The sequence below is a fragment of the Atractosteus spatula genome, chromosome 11 (genome assembly GCF_055471065.1).
Source record: "Atractosteus spatula isolate fAtrSpa1 chromosome 11, fAtrSpa1.hap1, whole genome shotgun sequence".
Lineage (NCBI taxonomy): Eukaryota > Metazoa > Chordata > Actinopteri > Semionotiformes > Lepisosteidae > Atractosteus > Atractosteus spatula.
The window spans coordinates 11,996,455-12,011,744 of NC_142716.1; the positions used below are offsets into that span (position 1 = coordinate 11,996,455).

A 15,290-nucleotide genomic window follows, 5' to 3' on the forward strand; every position below is an offset into this window, starting at 1 on the left:
TTAGTGGGGCCAGCAGGGAGCACTCACCCTGCAGTCCATGTGGGTCCTAATGCCCCAGTATAGTGACGGGGACACTATACTGTAAACAGGCGCTGTCCTTCGGATGAGACGTAAAACTGAGGTCCTGACTCTGTGGTTATTAAAAATCCCAGGGCATTTCTCGAAAAGAGTAGGGGTGTAACCCCCTGTGTCCTGGCCAAATCCCCCCCCCGCCCCTTACCAATCATGGCCTCCTAATAATCCCCATCTATGAATTGGCTTCATCACTCTGTTCTCCTCCCCACTGAGAGCTCGTGGTGAGCGTTCTGGCGCACTATGGCTGCCGTCGCATCATCCAGGTGGATGCTTCACATTAGTGGTGGTGGTGGAGGGGAGTCCCCATTACCTGTAAAGTGCTTTGAGTAGAGTGTCCAGAAAAGCGCTATATAAATGTAAGCAATTATTATTATAATGCAAGACATGCACAATGTAAGAACACTAATAAGAAATTCATTATGTTGGTTTTATCTCAGTGCACACTTCTCATCCATATGTCCATCCATTTTCTAACCGCTTTTCCATTTCAAGGATGCAGGGGAGCCAGAGCCTATTCAGGCAAGCAACAGCACAAGGCAGGGTACACCTTAGATGGGATACCAGTCAATTGCAGGGTAGATATACACAAACACAGACATACTGTAGATATGGTCACTCTCACACCAATTATCCCAGAAGCGAATAAACCTACCAGTATGCTTTTGGATTGTGGGAGGAAACCAGAGAACCTGGAGGAAGCCCACGTGAACATGGGGAGAACATACCAAATCCACACAAATAGCACCCTAGGAACTAAACCCAGGGCCCCAGTGCTGCAGTGCAGAGAGACAGCAATGCTAAACACCGCTCCACCATGCTGCAAATAGATTTAATTTTCACAGAGGACGTTTGCTGATCTTTTTCAAACTCATCCACTAATGACTTTACAATGCTGTGTATGTTGGAGGTCAAAGTGTTATTCTTTCTAAATAGAGTGCCTGCATAATAGAATATATACAGTGTACAGTATATAACATGTTATTTGTAAATGTTTAATATCCAGAAAAAATTAAGTACAACAAGTAAATTGTTAAATACTGTATCTGTACAACCCCCTTCCTAAAATGTCTTCCTCTAATGAACTTAAACAAGATATAAAAGTAATCATTGGACATTGAGTAGATTTTATTCCTTTGAGTTAATTATTTCCTAGAGGAGTTATTTATGGTAATGTTTTTCTTTAGACAGGCAATTTGGAAAAGTAAACAACATTTAAGGTGAATTATTTGATTTGATTTTAGTACCAATGTGTTTTCTTGTTAAAATTTAAAGCCTTTTTACTTTATTGTGACAAAGCAGGCTCCAGCCTTCAGTAACCACTACATTATAAAACAAAAACGCTGTTTAGAAAATGGTAAACATACACATACTGTACAACTGAACAATACTTCCTTTTTTCTGTATTGCTTTGTGTTTGTAAACACGTTAACATAAGACATAAATTTAAAGAACAGCGATTCCAAAGTTCCTTAAAACCCGTATAAATATTTCTACAAATTAACAACATTGATTGCGAGGTGCAACAATACTGTCTCCTGCTTCAAGAACCCGAAAAACCAGAACCTTGTCAAAACAGGTATCCTTGTAGTGCCAGAGGAAACGTATATTCCAGAGATGGAGAGACCAGCTAATCCCTAGTTAATTATGTATTTATTAAGTTAATTATACATAAATTCAAATTAGGTAAAATGTGGTTTAAATGTATAAAACATAGTATGTTTGAGATGCTATGTATAGAGTAAGGAAATTGTAAAATGGCCATTTTATATGAGAAAGACCATCAATGGTTTGCACCACTGAGGAGATATGAGGCGGAGGAGATATACTGTAGATGGGGGTCTTGTTTGATGAGAGAGAGAAGTTGAAGAGCAGTGTAGGCTGTGATACCAAATGCCTATTGGTTTTCATTTGTCCCCCCACTATGTATTACACCAATAAAAGTATCTTTGCACTGCAGTGGTTCTCCATCTTGCCTTTGTTAGAATTGATATTTTCTTTTCTGGTGCCTTTTGGCCTATGTTACCCTCACCAAAGTGGTGGTGTGAAAAGGATCTGATTTCTCATTAATATACTTTATGAGTATTATTTCACAATGCTCCATACACAAAAATTAATAGAACAGAAAAAGCAATAGCAAAAACAAACCATGCAAAATAAGTGTATAGAACTAAAGATATTGTTTGAGTTCAAGTTTGTCGCTACAAATTTTCATGCAGAAGAGGAGACATCTCCTTCCACATTATTACCAAATTTTAATTTAAGTTATTGATCTTCGATAAAAGATTTAGATTATTATTGTAAAGAAATATTACTCAGTATCAAATGAACAAATAAACTTTAAAATAGTGTCGGAAATTAGTTTTTGGTTTTTGAAAATATATTTGAAAAGAAACAGCTTTTAAATCAAATGTTCAATAACCATGAGTACAGAGGTGCATTCCAGAATTACAGTAAATAATAAAAACATGTTTTGAAATAATCAGAGTAAAATCATTGTATCCTGGCAAAGCAAGAAAGAAAAGATTCCCAGATGTCACATGATTTTTAGATTCTTAATGGAGTAGTCATATCCATATCCCACACCTGTAAAAGAAAAAATGCTGAACTAGTACAATATTTAATGTATGGAGAACTAAGGTTTACACTTATGCTTTCAAATAAATAATTATTAATGATTTTTTAAAAATAATAAAATTAAGATGCATAATGCCATACTGTACATACTCTTCCATTGTACTGTTAAACCAGAAAAGTTGCATCAGCTCAACAGTGGAGCAACAAGGAATCTATTTCAAGTAGAATGGTAGCAATGTCGATCAGTTGAAAATTATTACATACAGTGCCCTATACAGGTACTTAAACAGCAATGTCAAAACTGTTTATTTTCAGTCAACCTATTTGTATTCGTGATCATGATATTAATATGAATGGCACATATACTGTTTTTTGGGTAAGTCATATGTTTCATCATATTAGAACAACACACCTTCAGTTTAATCCCGTGATTTGATTTCAATTAAGAGTATTAAGATATAGTCACTTTTGGTAAATTTCAGAATAAGTTAGTACTGTATATGGCTGCAGATCCTATTGAGGCAAGAACTGCATGAAGGGTGCATCCCACTGAATTCACTGAAGTCTTTAGACTGAAGCCTTTAGATAATCAGTCTTTGCTGCAGACAGTTTGAGTTCTAGCCTAGATTAGGGGTGATATTTTTCAATATGTAAAATGTGTGGTCATTTGGAATAACATGCAGTGTCTGCACTTCATTGGTTACTCCTTAATCCTCTTTTTCTCCTGATGAATTCTTTGGTTGAATTAATCATATATTTTGGAATATTTTCATGGTGCTTGGTTGGGTATGGTATGGATTATTAAGGAAAAAATATGAGAAGTATTTTCTCCTACATATACAGGCAAAATATTTCTGTAAATATCAGAACTCTTCCTGTTGCAGCTAGCATAAGTTACATCATCTATAAAGATGAGTGAGGCAGTTCCAGAGGTGGTGATGCATTCTAGGCTTTGACATCTGTGAAGCACGGTGAGGGTCACATCATGGACTTTTATGAAAAAATAAAACATATACTGTATTATATTACACTTATCATTCATATTAATCTCATAATCACCAATATGACTTTAAAGGGAAACAGTTTTTTCTTGCTGCCCTAATACTCTTAGAGGGTACAGTACACAATGTATTAAACATTTTCAAGTAATTCATTGTTGGATATTCTACCACCCTTGCTTCCATCTTGCAGCGAAACAAAGAGACAAGCAGCTCCACCCTGATAATACTTTTATCTTTATTTCTTGTTTATCCACTTTTAATTAAATACATTTTGAATTATTCATTTAAATTATTTGATATTATTTGCAACGTGTGGCACAATAGATTCACATGTGCAGGGTCCTGGGCCAAAACTGTGTCATAATAAAAAATGCTCATATTCTAAATACAGGGCTTTCACTTAAGACTCTTAATAAAATGGGACTTTCAAGTTTGTTGAAAAAAGAACAGTTTTATAAAGTAATTACTAGTGAAAATGTTGAAAACTGAACGGGTATTTATTAAACAAAAGAAAAAGCAACACTCACCAGTTTTTCAATACCTCAATAGCGACTTTATTTTACACCTGTATGCATTAAGAAAAAACAGAGTTTGATCCAACATCATTTTAACAATGAATTTCCCATTGTTTGATTTCAATTGTAGCATCTGATTCTTCTGATATGCATAATGACTTAGTTAAATGATGCACGATTTAATTATTGAGTATCTAACATTAATAAGAGCTTGTGAATGACACAACCTAATAATTTCCTTTTATATGCTAAAATGTCTCCTTCTATTAACTTTAATTTAACACACACAAAGTGTATCTACAATAAAGTAAGGTACAGGTATTTGTACTTCGTTTTCCCACAGAAAATAAAATCAACCTTATTGAAATTATTCAAATTCAATAATAGGAGTTCAAACAACATCAGCAATTTTATCAATTTCATAATGTTGTTTACAATTATTTCTTGTTTCGTTTCTACTGTAAGGGAGACCAGTGGTTCCTAACCTGTGATCCACAGATCATGTTCAGTCCATGAGAAATTCACAAACTTCAGTTGTTACTTCATAAATATTTACAGAAGCCCAGCACAAGTACTGATAAGCAATACATCTCTATAAGTACATTCAGCTTTTCATTATCCATTTAATGATAGAAAGCATGGGCAGCATAATGTTGTGCTGGTTAGGCCTGCTGACTCATAACTACTGGGGCCCAGGTTTGGTTGAGTGTCTTCTGGGTGGAGTGAACTGTATGTTCTCCTGGTGTTTGTGTGGATTTGATGGGGGGTGATCTGATTTTCTCAAAAACCCTCCCAAGATATACTTGGTAAGGTTAACTGCTGTCTCTCAAGTATACGTGACCTTGTGTGCAAGCATGCATGGCCTGTGATGGAGTGGTGTCCTGCTTAGGAATACAGTCCTGTCTTGTACCTGTGCTTCCAGGATTTGGTCAGGGATGTTATGAACCTTAAGGACCTTTAGAGGAGTAAACAGTTTTTTGACAAAGAATGGATAACGGGGAGTGATTTATGCAGTTGTCCTGATGATATAGAAAGCAGAAACTGAACCTGAGATTTCAGAGAAGCCTCATACTTAAATTCACAAAATGTCACTATCACTTGAGGCATGCCTCCTAATCACAAGGTGACAAGAAGTTGTTAAATCAAGGCTAATTTTTATTGTGTTTTTGATGGCCTGTTCAAGGAAATGAGAGCTTACTATGCAAACTCCTGCTATACACTTGGGCAAGTCTTACAATGAGCATGAAGGGTTAAAAAAATAGGTGTGCGGCCCACTTGTTTGGCAAGTAGGGATGCCTTGGCTTGCGATGTTCCTCAGAAACTATCAAATTAGATCAGCCTCATTAAAGGGGAACTGAAGACACAATTTCTCAAACCGGTTATTAAATCCCAGAAACAAAACTAATTAATTACTTTTACACATTTTGAATTAAGCACAAAATTGTGAACTTTATATATTATATTATATTATATATTTCTAAACTTGACACTCTCCACAATGTATCCACAAAGAACACAAACTGAAGACATTTTTCTGCAACATCATTTTGGTTTTTGAGGTAATACTTCTATTGTCATTTACATGATCCTTTTTATGACAAAAGTTAGCATATGTGACAAAGTACACAATGGTGTAAATTAAAGGTCAAATCAATGAGAACTTATAGATAGTTTAATAAATGGAATTCTTTAGAATTTCTGACAAAACAAATACGTTTTTAAATATCAATGAAAATGAATTATACTTACATGTTGGATATTTAATTTCTCCATTAATACAATGGACAATAACTGAACGATAATAATTCCTGCCGTCATAATAAAAAAAACTCCGTTTGCAATGAAATGTGAATGTCATGCCTTCTTCAACATATTCAGTGTTCCTTGGATTTGCAAGGTTGTAACGGTCCTCTATAGGTGTTGGTATAATGCAAGGACCTAAAGAATAATAGCAAAATGTCAATAAAACTGGTGTTTTAAAAATTTTAATTAACAGAGAGCAGTCTTTCATACAGTCTGTGAAACAAAAGTAAGCCTTCCTAAATATTTCTGAGCATTAAGGAAAAGTACATTTTTATTTACATATCACTGAGAGCTATCTCTGTAATGGCATCACCATGTCCATGTGCCAGTGGTCCTCCAGCCATATACAACCCAACACATAAATCTACAGCATACGTTTCATTACCTTAAACACCGTATTTTTAACCGTCTCTCGAAGAAGCACAAAAGCATCTCCAAAATAATCAAAATACAACCATTAAGTTTGTTTTTACAGCACTGAAACTATTTTTAAGTAAAGCTGACCATAATGCTTCAAGGTATATACTGTAGCACAACTGATGAATTTCACTATTTTTTACCAGAAAAATCAAACACAGAATGCCTCATAAGACACAAGACAACCTAAGCTTCACAGCAGTGTATTTCATAACTAAATACAACCTGATAATGCAATGCAATATTTTTTCATAAGAACTTTTATCTGGTGTAGCAGTTCTAAGAAACTCCCAAGTGCATTGATACTTTATCAATCCTCCAGCTCAATCACCTTGTAAACTAGCCAAATTTCTATCACATGTCCTTCCAAACAATATATATATATGCATGCACAATCGAAAGTCAAAATAGTTGACCAAAAGGGTCCTCATATTTTCAAACCAGCCTCTAATTGAAAGGCTGTCCTTTGTGTTTGCCAGGAATTTTTATTTCTGCCCATCAATCAAGTGAAGATCACAAACAGTCCTGTCATTTTGTCATAAGTACACAGCAGATGTGATGTGAAAAAAAGGTATAAACACAACTTTTTACAGTCTTAACACCATAGTAACTTATCTAGCAATGCCTAATGTAAATGAAATAAAAATAATAATGGACTTTTGAATCTTTTCATTAATTCTTTCATAAATTCTTTCATTCTTTTCAGACTGGACCTGCAATTGATATCATTATCTTTAATTAATGTTAAAACATACATTAATATATATATATATTTTAGGCAACGATAACAATTCCAGGTCCTGTCTTTATAGAATGTTTTGCACAATTTTATTTGTTTAATGACTCTCAATTTTTTTTTCCACTGTAGTAGACAGTAGTAGAAATTTACATCCTATGTCTACTACAACTTACAAAATTTACTTTTGAAGAAATACAATAAAATGTTTTTATTTTTAATTCTGTTTTTGTTCTGGATATTTCTTTCTATTGTGCATTTGAAGCCCATGGGGTTCCCTTGCATTTAAGACCCTAAACAGGGCTGTACTGTTTATACTTTTCAACATAATTAAGATTATTAAAAGGTGCATCCATTCCATGAGGACATTGAACTTAGGTTCTATTTGGGGGCATGGTCTAATAAGTAGAGCCTTTGAAGCCAGTACGGTCAAAATTATGCACCTCAAAAACACTGGAAACAAAGACTTTTTTTGGTTAGGCACTTAACTATACATATGATATCTTGCAAAAGTATTTATTTCCAATGTCCCAATTTGTTGAGTTATAAAAGGCAAATACATATTTTAACATTTTTAATCAAAACATGAATGTACTAACAGCACACTTTTATAGGTAAAAGACATTAAATGTTATCAAAAACATGATTAATAATGAATTGTTAACATTTAAAATGCTTAATCTTTCATCAGAAAAATAGACACTTGCCCTTTTTTGAAAATAGAATTGACATTTGCCTGAAAACTTCACTTGCAGTCCACACAGTCCCTAAATACTATTTCCACTGATGCAGGTCCACCCTGATGCAGGTTTGAGTAGGGGATCTGAGGGGTATTCCTATAATCAACCTGAAATCTATATGACTACAATGCAGTTCAAGCAGGTATCTGCATCAGCATGTGTAGGCTGCAAAGGAACAAGTTAAAGGCTTATTCCATGCTGAAAAGAGAAGAAAGGAAACAATGTTTTGGCTGTGGGGCCTTTTTCGAGGGGCTCCACAGCTGAAACGTTGTCTTTCCTTTCTTCTCTTTTCAGCATGGAATGAACCTTTAACTTATTCCTTTGCTGACTACAAAGTATAATCACTTTTTACTTTAGAATCCGATGACAAAATCGAAAAATAATAGTTATCTTTTGATAATGACCTCATATCCGTGACTGATCAAAGGTATTCTTAGAGATATATCGCTTATTCTGCACTTGCACACAGAGCATCTCCAGTGCATTAAATGTGCTTTCTGTATTTGATGTACTTACGAAGACATGTGGGTAGTTTTGTCCATTGTCCTTGTTGGCAAGTTATTTCACTGGAACCACTGATCTTATAAAATCGCGTACATTGATATTTAACTTTGTCACCATGCTTATAGACATTGTTTTGTGGCCTCTCTGAAATGGTATCACCGTTTAGAAGTGCTGGTGGTTCTCCACAATTGTCATCTGGAAAATATGATTAAGGTTATTCATATTCTAAAATATCCTTATTTAAACATTTTCAAATAAGTTAATTACCCTAGCATACAATAAGTTTTAATAAAGTTAGTTTTTTCAGGGTATAAACTTTATTTACAATATTAGTTAACAAAAAGAATACTGCTTCAGTTATAGGTGACTAGGAAGTGTCTCTAAGAGTCTAGATAAAGTATGTAACACCTGGCAGTGTAAACCTTTCCAGCTTAAAGCAAAGGGGATGTTTGCTGAGATATAGGAGGTCCAGAGTCTGTGATGAAAACAATCATAAAGTTTATCTTGGTTTACAGTGCCTCAGTTAATTATTTTTTTGGGTAAAAGATTTAGTGTGAATCAACAGTACAAAAAGACGCCATATAAGATCAGATCGGGACAGAGAAAAAGAAAAGACCATAAGAGAGAGAGGGAGACAGGAGGAGAGAGTGTGTCAGGTGAGAGAAGACCTGATTGGACCTAGTAATATTATTGGAGAAGTATTTGAACCTTACTAAGAGAGCTTGCTATTCTGTAGCTTTTAACTTGTGGTTCCTGAGTGAAGAATCATTCAGTTTAAAACAGCCTCTCTTGCTTAGTGTGTGCATTTTAGAACAGGTCAAAAGGCTTCTGGGTTTGCAAAGAGCGGATATCTAGTTTAGTAGGCAGCTTATCTCTTATTCTGGCATTTGTAGTCATTAAGAGTTGAATACTTGGTAAGAGTCTGGGATTTTTCTAGTTGGTTACGACATTAGGCCTCTGGGATGCCTTGTCTATAAACTTGCTTATAGTGTAGTGTGTGTATGGTAACTGTTAATATTTGTTTAACTCAGTGTGTATGAATTATTATTATTTTTACCAGAGAATAAAGAACTCACGTGCCTCCTGTATAATTGCGCCAGCTGCTCAGGCATATTCATGGCAAAATCCTCACAAGTTGGAAGTTATGATTATTTATCTTATTGACTAAGCAGCTCGGTGAATTCCTGTTATTCATCATTTTGTAATTCTGATTTGTAACCATATTTTACATAAACAATAATAATTCACACTTCTAAAGCTCTAACAAGTTCTTTTTTTGTGAAATCTTCAGGAAAGAGTTGTCAGTAAAAGCCACAACTAGATAAAATGCAATTACAAATGGCACTAATGTCACATACTGTATTCGTGTAGTCTTAGGGTTCATAAGCCGCTGCCAATGTTATACCCTGTATACTTATTAGCCATGGTAAGAGACAGGTTTCTACATAAGACTTTGATAAAATGTGAAATTTGTGAGGAAAAATATGTTGAAATATATCAAGAACAAACAATGAAAAAAATCATGCTTGTTATTAAAGTTTACAGAACTGTGTTATTGTAGAATGTCCACTCGTGTTTGAGGAAAATGTTTCATTTAAGAAAAAAACTATACTGTAAATGGACACACACTTTCTATGCTCCAAAGTAATTTATTTATTATAACTCATCAATATTTGGTACATACAAACATACACCTTTGGCTAGACAAGGATCTTATATATTCAGTGTTCAATCCAAAAGGTTTTAGAACAGGGATGTTGATTTCAAGCCTTTTCTAAAAACATAAGCTTTTCAAACAAGTTTTAAATTGGAATTTTAAAATAATTAACATAATTTTGATATACTTTTGAATACATGCTGATTCATAAATACTCAGGTTTAAATGCGCAAGTGAAAATATATTATTATTATTACTAGTGTTAGAAATTCAGTACTTACCATTTAAATGAACATCAGTGCTTCCTGTAAAATAGAAGAAACTGTTTACACATGCAGTGTTCCTTATAGAATACTGTATAAGCAGAGAACTCCACAACGGTCTCCTCTCTTTAAGTTAACATACATGCTCGTCTGGCTTTTAATCATTGCCTTTTTCTAAAACTTTTTTCACAATATTAAAAATTCACACCTTGTTATTATTTCCTGTGACTCTTTTAATGTCCTATTTGGTATACAATTAGGACAGAAAATACAGTATGTAGATATCTACAAAATCTATACCATCGGTAGAATACAATTGATAGTCTTTCCTTAACAACACAAAGTTTCACTTACAATCACAATTTGGAAAATACCCCTTTATATACAGGACATTTTAATGGAACAATCTATGTGAAATAGAATGCTCAAGGGTGCAGCAGCTACAGTATACCACACCCATAATTTGTGCTTACTTCATCCAGTTATAAGGTCAAAGTTCTAACCACTTATCCATACGCCACATTGCAAAAATACAACTTAAATGATTTTTAGTAAAACACTGAAGTTTTGACTGGGCTATGTGGTCTGTTCTTGTTATTAAGCTATTAAATATTCTTATTTACATGACATTAATAAGATTATAGCTTTGTGAGGAAATGTTAAAATGATGTTTACAAGTATTCAATACATTTTTGGATTAAGATTGGATCAATATGAGAGGAAGAGAAGCTGGAATTTCTATGCCAATAGAACTTCTGAGAAATGAACTGATGTTGGGTCTGTGCAGGTTTCTCTGCAAGGGGGCAGAAAAACCTCCTTTCTCTGGTACATCATAGGAGCACGGAAGGCTTCCACAAGCCATTAACTGTGACAGACCACCAAACACACATGTGTCATGCAGTGATTTGCTGGCTTTGATTCACATATTGTGGCCCAGGGGTCAGCAGTCACCACAAATAGTTTTAGAATACTGTTATAGAGTGCTCAACCTAACGTTTAGGTTTAATTGTTTTCATTAATAAACCTGCCTTTTGTGAAAAGATGCTCTATAATATTATTAGCATTTAAAAATAATGCTTTACAAATGATCTTCAACAATTACTGTAATAGATAAGATGAACTATTGGGAGTTATAAAATTACCTATGAATTCTCTAAGAATTCCAGCAAAACCCTATTAGTCATCCTTATTTTAAGGAACGTGGGTGGCATTTAGTCAATTTTACTTCATACCTCATATTTTGTAAGTCTGCTCAGAAAGAAATAATCATTACCAACTTCCACAGAACTGATAATAACAGCCAAATACCTTCCTTGTTGAAACGGGTAATAGGTATTTAGAATTGCTCCTTCAGAAGAAATTCTACTGCTATTTTCTTTTACATGTTGTTGGATTCCCTCAATTTTTAAATGACAGTAACCTCGAAAGACTAGGACAAAATCCAATGGGAGGGATCCAATACCTTGAAAAAGTATTCAATTTTCATATTATTGCTTTAAAACCTGCATCCATGACACTCTGAAGCAGTAAACTCTGTTATACACATAACCTACTCTGTAGTTTCAAAGCAAAAAAACAAAAAGAAAGATGTAATTAGAAATGAAAGCTGAATATCAACATCATCATTGCATACACTGCTGTGGTCAAATCTAAATTAAAGCATACAAAATGACCTTAACAAGCCACACAATTAGTTGTGTAGCATCTTTCTGTTTGCAAGAATAGTGGTTCAAATGATTCCAGAATTAATACACCTACTGTACGCGTGTAACTGAGTGACTACTCAGTAACTTTTAAGCAAAGGTTTAACCATGAAGAGCAAGGAGCTTTAAAAAAACCTAAAAAAAGTTATAGTTAAAGTTATATAAAGACAAAGACCATGAGAAGGGCACACATTTCAAATACCTTAAATATTTATATGATCATTGTAATATGATCATTAAAAAGTGGAAGGCACCTACATACTGCCTAGATTACTATTCTTCTAAACTGAACAGCTGGGAAAACAAGTTTGGGATGCCACCATGAGGTCAAAGATGTAGATGTTGAAAGTTAAGGAGTTAAGTGTCTGAGATGAGAGAAAATATCCATGGGACAAGAATACATGGGATAATCTACAAAGCAGGCTATTATTGAACTGACAAATCTGAAATCCCGTATGGAGGGGTTTGCAATAAAGCACCTATGTGATACAAACGTAGCAAAAGGCATTATTGTAAGATAAGACAGAACTGGAACGTTTTGGTTTAAATGTAAAGAATAATATCTGATTAAATCCTCCTTCAGATTTAATTTAGGAACGTAAAATCACTTAGCAGAACAGAAAAACGTAGATTCAAAGCACAAAGCCAAAGTTAACCTGAGTGGCTTATGAAAGGCACTTCTGTGTCAAGCTTAGTGTAAACATAATATAAACATTTTACTTAAAAATAAATTTGCATTACTATGATAGGGCCTTTGGAATCCTTGTGTAATAGGTAGTGTGTGGGTGATTAAACTGGATAATCCTTGTAGATGGAATATAAAAGTGTTGGAACAGCCAGTTATGAAGGTGAATCTTAGGAGTGCTGAGTACTTGCATCCTAACAGAGCAAAGGTAGAAGGACCACTTGTGCAACACACAGTTACAAGGAATGAAGATGAGACTATAACCGAGAACACTACTTTTTGAAACTATTCACAGTCTGTAAGGGATCACAGAAACATAGCTTATCAAAAAGGAAAATGATGAAAGTGACACTGTCACACTGGTCTGGAGATAATGACCTGGTTAGGTATATCATTCTTAGAATAATGTATTTTCTTGTGTAAAACCATGTATCTGGAGTCACACTTTTTATTAATACTGAAAGGGTTTGAAAAAAACTAGTGTCTTTGATATTAAACATATTTGCTTCACATAGGATATACAGTAGGGGATTGGTAATTATATTATTTATTTTATTTTTGATAAAAGCTTGTGACAAAGAGAACAGCTGGCAGTTATATGAAATTATACATTGCTTTACTCACTTATGCATTCTGGAACTTGACTCCACTGTCCCTTTTCACAAAAAATCAATTTTTGTCCTTGAATTTCGTATGTTTCCTCACAGCTGTATTCCACCTGGGAACCATCACGATATTCATTCAGTAAGGGTGTAATAATTTTTGCATGTTCTACATGAGGAGGGGCATCACAAAATTTAGTCTGTACTGTATAGGAGACAAAATTGTAAAAAAGTCTTTGCATTTCTCTATCCTTCTTAGAGAACAATGAGTTTCTGGTGCTTCATCTTTAAAACATTAATTAGTAATGATCAAAACCTATCAAAACATATTCAGTGAATCAAAAAACATTTGAGATTGTAAATTAAATGCAATTGTTCTTGTAGTAAAGAGTCCTTGATCTCCTGTACCAGTTTCAATGTAACAAGTAAATGCCTTTTTAAAACCCAAGATTTTAACACCTGTTGAACAACAAAATCTGTGAACCTGGGAGTTTCATTTGATGGTTGCAAATTAAGCTTGTGAGCACTGACTATCTGGCCAAGTTAACACCTGTGCAATTGAAAACAACTGACAGTTCGATTATTGGATTCTTACAGGCTGAACAAGCTTATCAGAAGAGCAAGCTCTGTCATTGGGTCTGGCCTGGATCCCCTGGAGGTAGTGGCTGAGAGGAGAATGGTGTCCAAACTAGAGTCCATCATGGACAACGTCTCCCATCCCCTCTATGACATGCTTGTAGAAATGAAGAGCACGTTCAGCAATAGACTGATCCATCCAAGGTGCGACAGGGAGCGCTACAGGAGGTCATTCTTGCCTTCTGCTATAAGACTGTACAACGCATCCACCTTGCGTCTGGACAGAGGCAACATTGACAGTGACCTGTTTCTGGACTAAACAGTAAACCGATACATCTGTTATTTTTCTTTTTCCCATTTACAATATATGTGCAATATATGCCAGGGACCTGTGCAATACATTTATATTTATATTGTGCAATATGACTTTTTTTGTGTACTGCTCTGTTCTGTTTTGTTCTTTGTTTATTCTGGACTGTGAGTAACTCTTCTTAGTGCACTTCTCACTGTACTGATTGTATTGTATGTGTTGTATTATTATTATTGTATCATTCAATACACTGTTGCTGTGTTGTCTGTGTTAAGCTGCTGTTGCACTTCAATTTCCCTCACGGGATCAATACAGTATCTATCTATTGTGATGGCAATATGTGACTACTGTCTCATTAAGTGCTTGAACTTTTACAACGTCAAATGTCTTATGAAAAGGAGAATTATACATTTGCAAGACTATTAATACTATAATCATTTACTCTCTGCAAAGTGTGCTGTTATATAAATTTAAAATCAAATAGGACATATATATAATACATATATATACACATATATATGTATTATATACATTTATAAATTCTAATTTTTTTAATAAAATGAGAAGATTTTAAATTGCATAAGCATGGCAAATCTAGGTGTACAAGAATATTTAGTTCACTAAATTAACACAACAGTCTCTGTGTGTAATTAAAGTGGTTTAATTTGACTTCCGAGTGAAAGCATTGTTTTTTCTCAAATCAGTGTTCTCTCAAATAAATAAAGTAAGAGCTCACTACGTGAAATAACATATTGATGTACTAAAGACCACTGATCTGTTAAAACACATTGGGGATAAAATGGCAGAGCAGCACATATCATATCATTTCCTTTGAATACAATGAAGAGAAGGAATGGGAATCATACCATCCAGGCATTCAGGCCCTCCTTCCGAACTAAGCAGCTAAGGAAACACCAAACTGGTCATACTGTAGATACTACAGTGAAGCCAACAGTCACTTTGAAAAATTTGCAAAATTCCAGGTCTGAAAATGGGAGTCATTGTTCCTATAGACAATATCCTGGTCTGACATAAACCTGGCCTTATACAGTATGTACAAATTATAACAAGAAAACTTCCTAAAAAATGACTTCTTAAATCTCATAAAAGAAACACTGAACACAAATGG

The 15,290-nt window shown here is 34.4% G+C and overlaps 1 protein-coding gene across 1 annotated transcript in view; it reads right to left on the minus strand.

Moving 5' to 3' along the window:
- Positions 1–1,458: 1,458 nt before the first annotated feature.
- LOC148823525 (complement factor H-like) overlaps positions 1,459–15,290 on the minus strand; it is a 34,593-nt gene continuing 20,761 nt past the window's right edge. Inside the window, exons 14-19 of the mRNA XM_088927240.1 lie at positions 13,298–13,480; positions 10,304–10,327; positions 8,378–8,560; positions 5,915–6,103; positions 4,178–4,215; positions 1,459–2,658 (exon numbers count right to left, since the gene is read on the minus strand). Of these exons, the coding sequence (XP_088783366.1) occupies positions 4,205–4,215; positions 5,915–6,103; positions 8,378–8,560; positions 10,304–10,327; positions 13,298–13,480 (590 nt within the window). The 3' untranslated portion in view covers positions 1,459–2,658; positions 4,178–4,204. The remainder of the gene's footprint in view (positions 2,659–4,177; positions 4,216–5,914; positions 6,104–8,377; positions 8,561–10,303; positions 10,328–13,297; positions 13,481–15,290) is intronic.